This window comes from Benincasa hispida, chromosome 4 (assembly GCF_009727055.1).
Source record: "Benincasa hispida cultivar B227 chromosome 4, ASM972705v1, whole genome shotgun sequence".
Lineage (NCBI taxonomy): Eukaryota > Viridiplantae > Streptophyta > Magnoliopsida > Cucurbitales > Cucurbitaceae > Benincasa > Benincasa hispida.
In genome coordinates, this window is record NC_052352.1 from 10,880,620 (window position 1) to 10,888,228 (window position 7,609).

General features: G+C 37.7%; 1 protein-coding gene across 1 annotated transcript; it reads right to left on the reverse strand.

Annotated features, from left to right (window-relative positions):
• Positions 1 to 5,175: 5,175 nt before the first annotated feature.
• Positions 5,176 to 7,222, reverse strand: LOC120076314. Its single transcript, XM_039030078.1, has 4 exons — positions 7,034 to 7,222; positions 5,973 to 6,078; positions 5,675 to 5,727; positions 5,176 to 5,442 (listed from the first exon to the last, which is right to left on the reverse strand). Exons 1-3 carry the CDS (start codon positions 7,144 to 7,146, stop codon positions 5,713 to 5,715), a joined length of 234 nt encoding a protein of 77 aa, XP_038886006.1. The 5' UTR covers positions 7,147 to 7,222; the 3' UTR covers positions 5,176 to 5,442; positions 5,675 to 5,712.
• Positions 7,223 to 7,609: the final 387 nt, after the last annotated feature.

Genomic DNA, 7,609 nt, shown 5'->3' on the forward strand with positions numbered 1-7,609 from the left:
TTTCTTTTCTTTTTTTTGCTGTATTTTTCTTTGTTCCTCGCTTCAATATAAGGATAGACTTCATTCATGGCCAGAAAAGATAATCAAAATAAGCAAACATGAAAATGCATATTATTTTAGAGGCGCAAAACAAAAATAAAATAAAATAACAACTGCAATACCCTAATAAATTTAAGAGTGTCAAATTTCGTAAGGGGTTGAGTCGGCAAAAAATATGGGGTGAAATGTTTTAAAAAAAATTTTTTTTAACCTTTTGTTAATGTCATATCTCGATGAAATTATCAAACTAGAACTTTCTTGCACGTAGATTGGGCCTTGCTCAATCTCCACTCTCTCGGTCCTCTTTCTTTCTCCGTCACTTTCTTGCTTTCCTTCTATCTTCACCACTGCCCTCTCTCACTCTTATTCTCGTCTTGGTCTCCTCGCTCTCGCTCAGCAACACAAATCCTTTGAGATCAAAAACCTACATGAGGGACTGAGAGATTGAAAACCCACAAAGAGGAAAGTTATTTGCAACACAAATCCACAAAGCAACGACACTAAGAGCTGAAACAGAGGAGATGACATGAGAGCAAGGAGAATGTGGACTAGGTGGAGAAAATCAGAGGTGAGGGGATGAGAAGGTCAACGAGGAAAAGGAAGGATGGAAAAAAAAAAGGGAATCATAAAGAAGAAAGAAGAGGAAAAACGAAATTAAGAGTAATTTTGTAATTTTGGTTGATGAAGATGCAAGTAAAATGACAAATTTCTATAGTTACAAAAAGTAGGACAAAAATCATTCTGAGGGGATTAATACTTAGTGAAATATATATTACATTAATCGTGACATCCTTTAAAGTGATAAAAACAAGCAAGTAATCGGGGATTGTAGTGAATTTTAAGTTCTGTTATGTTCCATCCAGTAAAACTTAATAGTATTCAAAGTTTGTATTATAATTGCTGAAGCCATGTTTGTGAAACAATCCAATAGAAAAAGTTGTTGGGTGTGGATCTGTGATGCTTAAAATTAAACCATGAGTCAAGGACCAGGACTGGCAATGACTGTTCATCAGACAAGCCTCCCTAATTTGTCAAAATAAAATTGATTTTGTATCGTCCAAATTCCCTTTGTGTAAGGAGAGAGGTATTTGTCCCCTCTGGAAGTCCGCCCCCGGTATGTTCTTTATTTCGTTCTTTCATGTGCTTTCTGGAATCCAAATTCTTCTTATACCATCGCTCGAAGGGCGGATCCTCGGAGCTACTATAATGTCAATCTCGTTGAAGTCGAAAAAAAGCTCGTCTTTGAAAAGCCAGAACATTCGCATAGAGGAGTATCTGTATCACGCATGCTTCTCCACTGTGACAAAAATGACCTTCGAGACTCTTCTAGAATTCCTACCCCTATCAATTATGAGGGGGGAAAGAAGTCAAAGAGTCTTCTGTCATTCATATACTTTTGTACTGGGACTCATAGCGGAAGAACCCAGAGATCATAAATAAAGGATGGGATAGGAATGGAGGCATTCCAGCCCAACATACTCCGGTGAATGGGTCGAGAGAGATAGGGAGGGGAGGCTGCAAGCGCTGCGGGCGGAGCACAGCAAGCACATCATAGTGCAAGGCAGTCACCCACGGGCACCGGGGATACTAGAATATTCCGTCGACTCTTTTGTTTAGATTGTCTGTCTGTAGACGCAAAGTAGTGTGTTTTTAAATGCATGACTTTCTTTGGCTTGTTTAGTAGAGATTATTACTCCGCCGCGAATCCTCTTGAAAGAGAGGGTGCCTTCGGGAACGCGGACACAAGAAAACATCTTTGGATTACGATTTAAAAGGAACAATCTCAAAGACCAAGATCCGGAATTTCGGGTCATTTCTTGGTGAACAAGCAATCAAGGGAATGGGATACCTTGTTCTTCACTGTTTATCTTGTTGGTCCTAGCCGAGAGAGGGCAGCCTTTAGAAGAAGAGGTTTGGGAAACCAAAGAGAACGCTTCGCGTTTTTCTTATCTTTTCCCACTTTAGGAGTAGGAGTAGCCACAAAAAGAGGGATTTGGAATTATTGACCCAATGAGAACCACTAACATCTTCCTCGTTGGGGCTTCGCAAACATGGGAAAACGCTAACGGCGATGGGGAAATTCGGCCCCATCCCTTGGAAAGAAAAAGGTATAGCACCGAAGAAAGGAAAGAACGAGAGTGGTTGTTTTTGTTGTTCCTTGCGAAACGAAGATCATTCGCTTGGCGAATGAAGTGGGTCAACCTCTTTTTGGCTTCGGCCAAACACTTTTTCTCGCTAGTCGAGCTTTCACTAAAAAAAGCGACGATATTGATAGAAGCTTCTTTTTCAATTCTTGGAAAATGAAAGAGAGAAGATTGCAGTAAATCAATATTGCGTTTGACCTGATAGTTTATGGAGCTATCATCTTTCCTAAGCTGCGTTAACAGCCGGGAAAAAGTTCTAATTCGATACGGGTAGGAAAAGAACCCAACTCGGTATTATATAAAAAAAAGAAAATCAAAACCCAGTCAAGATGATACATTGGAGGAACAATACCTAAAAACAACTGAGGATACTCTAGAATCTTTCGATTGCTCGTTCGAGAATTACGATCTTTGGCTTGGAACTGAATCATTTCCTTGTATCTGAGAAGAACTTCCAGAATAAATAGGAAGGAAGCTTAATCAAATGAATCAGAAAATTTTTTCTATGATCGATCGGTAATAAACATCAACAACTCCGAATTTTGGATTAGTTTCTCCTCATAACAAATATAGTGCTTGGGCCAATAAAACCCTACTAATGGCGAGATAGTTTGATGAGGTAAAACAAAACCCTATACTTTTTCATTTACAAAAACCAATAACCTGAAAAAGATGGATTATTTTGTGAAAGAACTTTTGGGCCTATAAAAAGCGGGATTTGTGCTTGTGGAAATTAATCGAGTAATCGGAGATAAGAAAAAAGATCCATTAGGATATAAAAAAACTCTGCTTGAGATACTACTTCGGGGTTCAAAGCTAGATAGCAGGAGTAGAGCTACTCAGCTAAAGCAGACAATCAACTTCGGGCTACAGATAAGAAGAAAAGCATTGAGCAAGGCACTTACTTCTTGAGCTCCCATTCCGATCCTCTCCCTTTAGTCGAGTGTATTAGATAACCTTCTAGAGTATATTCTAGTTCACAGTTAAGACTTTAGATTAAGCCAATGGAGTAGCTCGTCTCCTTTCATAGTATGAATAAAAGAAGCAAAGTCAATATTACGGAAATCGGCATTCAAAAAAATAGGCATATTGGGAAGGAACAGGAAGAGGGCTAAAAGCGACTCGTTCGTATTGGGAACCACCACGTCAAGGCGACAAAACATATAAAGATCGGCGTAGTCGTTCATAGGGACATATCTATCCGTCTCGAAGTCTCTGTCTAGATCGATTCATAGATCGATTTCTATCCATATGTATCGGTATCTCCGTGGATAGAGATAAAGATAGGGATCCATCTAGATCTTGATTCACTATTCCATTTTTTTGATTGATTGCCTTTTTTTTTAACAACAAGTTTGAAATCTTAATGCAGGCAAGGAGAAGAGAGTTTTTTCTATTATTACTTGCAGGATCGCGTTTACTTATGTTTCACTAATGAATCTCTTGTCTTCAGTGGGGATCCATTTCTGTACCAACTCCGGGGATGATGTAAACCATGTACGTTCGGATTACCAATAGGTAAAGAGGGTAAGAGATAGTCTTGAACTTCACTCTTTCCGATGGTCTTCCGTGGAGGATGTGGTTGGCCCATTTCGGTTGATAAACTCTTTCTCTTACAGCTTTTCTATGGAGAGCTTAGTTTCCAATCCCTTCGTGAAGAGATCGGCAAGGGATGTCCACTTCTATGATTGGTGTTCACAGCCTTAATCCATCCCTTAAACGGAACTGTTAATCATAGAGCTGTCTCCCTTCTTAAAACGTCAAAAGAAAGCTCTACAGGCTCATTTCCATACATCTGAGATAAGAAAGAGAAGCCAAGCTGACCTTATTATTATTTAAAGGGGAAGGTTTGATAAAGGGTAGTAGGTGTAGGTCTTTCCAGCCGGATTCATTAATGCAATGGAACTCAAGAACAAGTCGTTCTTTCTAGAATACTTGCTGGCATGCGAGACGAGACTGGAACCAAGGCCAGGGCAGGAACTCCAACCAACAGGAACCCTATCATCAACCAATAGGCCAGGAGCGGAAAACGGAAGCCGAGGATCTCATAGAGGAACCACACCAATCCATCCCGAACTTGGGTTTAAACTCTACTGCGGTGACGATACTGTAGGGAGGTCCTACGGAAAAATAGCTCGACGCCAGGATGATTTACATATATAAAGAAGATCCGACTCTGAGATTGTTCGGGAGACATGGTAAACGCCAGAATCTCAATGATGTCAGACTTCTCCTTGAGTGATGGATTTCAATCGTTTTAGGCACTACATTCGCGGGAACACCTTCTGGGATGTACGTCCATCCTACCACACCTCCAACATTTGGAGATCGATACTTTCAATCAGAGACGCCATGTCACAGCTATATAGCTTGTCATAACTCAACACTTATTCAATCGGAACTTATCCCCTTACACCGGAGAGAGGGGTTTGAGGTTGAATCATATTATTTTGGAATCTTTTCTTTCAATGCCTCCTCTTCCTATTGATCAGAAGCATCCAGCAGCATCACGCCAGTCGAAAGAGTTGAGCTACTAAGCTAAGCAGCTGTTGGGTCTGCTCTGCTTTTTGGGCGAGATACCGGTTTGCTGGTCGAGTGAAGTTCAAGCTTTGATTCGTGTTTGCCTAGCACGAACTGACCTCCTACTTCTATAGATGGCATGAACTCGCAATCTGCGGCTCTAGATCGAATTAAGGAAAAAACTTCGAACCGTAAAACATATATTAGACATTCTCGAAATGGAAAAGGTTAGTATAAGTACTAACTTTTAATTATTTTAAGCCTTTCTTAATCATACTTTCGTATCCCAAGATCTCTCTCATTCAGATGTGATCTCGATTCATTCATATATCTCTCTTACACTTAAGTCATTACACAGAAAATATCTAAAACAACAGTGAAAGCATTTCAACTTGACATATTCTCTGCGCAATGGCATGTCTTAGCAGATATCATCAGAGAGTTTTGCCAACAGAGCCAAACATGGAGTTGGTGCAGGAAAAGTTTCTGTACAGTAATTGCATATAGATGAACTGTTGAGATTGAGACGTAAGTTAGAGTAAATTGTACATTGAAGAACATTGTCAAGAAATATAAGTTTGCACATTTATTGTTTTGTTGATTCGTGAATAACAAATACAAGACTGCAGTTCCGTCCAATAATTTCTGCCTTGGGAGACTTGGGAGTATAGACAAGTTGCTTGGCACAAGAAGAGCCGAGGAATGCGGATAAATATACAATCTTTTCCTTTTATTGACACTGCACGATTGAAATTTGCTTCTTAGTAGCGAATCAAACAAGATTTATCACGTTGTAATAAAATAAGAACAACATTACATGAAGAAGAGCTTATTATAATGCTATCTATAAATCAGGTATGTGAGATAAAAAGAAAATATCTCAGTATTACAAAACTTCGCTAATCTCAGAGTGATAAACATAATGTGCAGAAATGCTGATTAAACTTTAGAAGCTTAGAAATTTCGCTTACAGTGAAAAAGAAGTGAAAGCTGACAAAAGAACACGGCCTCACCCCATACTCCACTGCATCCACAAAAACAAGAAGGAAGTTTTAAAATCACTTGCTATATTAACGACTGTTAGCAAACAATGCCTACCATTGAAATGCTCTAACAAACTGTGTCTAAAAGTGAAAGTTCTTCAACGAGTGAAAGTATAATGGGATTGATTACGCTATATCACCATTACCAACCACAATAAAGAAAATAAATATAACTGCCAATATAACATCAATTAACAAAAAGAAAAACAACTGGTATTTCAATGACCTTCAGAACTGGTTCTCCCTTGTTAGTGTTAGCAGATTGCTTTGCATTTGCTGCCAATTGAGCACGTGCAGCCCTTCCTGCAGCAGATTTTTCAAATTCTTCTTGCCTGCAAATATTTATACCACTTTTAGTATAAAACACATGGATCATTCACATCATCGTTCCTAATTTGAAATTCCCATTTCAACCTAAAACAGATAGCTCAATACATTATCAAGAGCAGCCAACTATAGATGTTGCATCATTGGTATGAGTTAATGTATACCAATGGGCATTTTTTCAGGTAAAGATTGGTAGGTGCAATCCAGTCATCTCAAATTAGAGCACCCATAACTTCCTTTTTCTGGCTTACTTCCTGTTTTTTTTTAGGTCACTAAGAATTTTGTAGGAAAAAGAAGTCAGCTTTCTAAACCTGAACTGACTTACACCAAGGTTTATTTTTTATAACATTTTTTTTTCTCTAAATAAAAATAAAAATAAACTTGATTCTAGCAGTATCTAAATTCTATTTTACATATTTCTTTTTTTTTTTAAAAAAAAAAAAAAAAAAAAAAAAAAAAAAAAAACCTCAACCCTCTCTAGAGGGTGCAGCTGTTAGTTTGTTTGACCATAAGATGAGGAAGGTCGTGATGCTTTTGGGAAGTCTTATTATCCGAGTTGGGTGTCCTCATTCAGACTAACTTTAATAAGTTTATGAAATGTACTTTCTATAGTTTCTGAAAACATACCAAGATTTTGACAAATAGTTTCATGATGAAGTTGAAAACAAAATAGTATTTCCAAACAGGAAAGTAAAACGAAACCCCAATCAAACAACCTCTTATACGATTAATTGTCAAATACCCAACAAGCATTCCCCTGCAGAATTGTTACATCCAAAACCTGAACAATTCACGTTCATATAAAGCGAAAAAGAAACAAAAATCACGGGGACTGACTGAAAAATCATAACGATGAACGAAAGCCCTAATTAAAGCGAAAAGGTGATGTAATTGAAAAAGGACAAGGAAGCTGAAGAGAAATTGAGAAAGAAAGTTAAAGGTGAGGGAAAAGGAAATAACCTTCTCTGAGCGGCTTCAGCAGCTTTGGCGCGAGCTTCAACGGAAGCCAATCTTTCTTCCTCTTTTCTCTGTTGCTTTTCGCCTTCGTCTAGACAACTTACGCATTGCCCCATCGCTTTGCTTGCAGTTGCAGGTTTTTCCCAAGATCTCTTAATTGCTATTTTCACTATCAATTTTGACTTTCTTTGATACGAAAATTATATTGGACGGTTAGGATTGAGTGTACAACACCCAACGTTATCTGACACCCCCATCTCATTGCTCCCTTTTTCGTTTATATACCGAATTGTCTTTATCTCATTTTGGTTAATCCAAGGTGGTTTAATTTTGGAGTTTTCTTTTTTCTTTTTTTGAATATGGCAAATTTGAAAACTTTTTATAATTAAATATATAAATATATAAGTTTCCAAATCTTTTTTAAAATCAAAATCAAATCTTTTTTTGGTCTCCAAATCAAAATATATATATACATATTTTTTTAAGTTTAAATCAAATCCTTCTTTTAAGTTAAAGAAAAAGAAAAAGGAACATGATACAATTTCTAAATTCAAATATTTTTTTCACTCTTTCGATTTC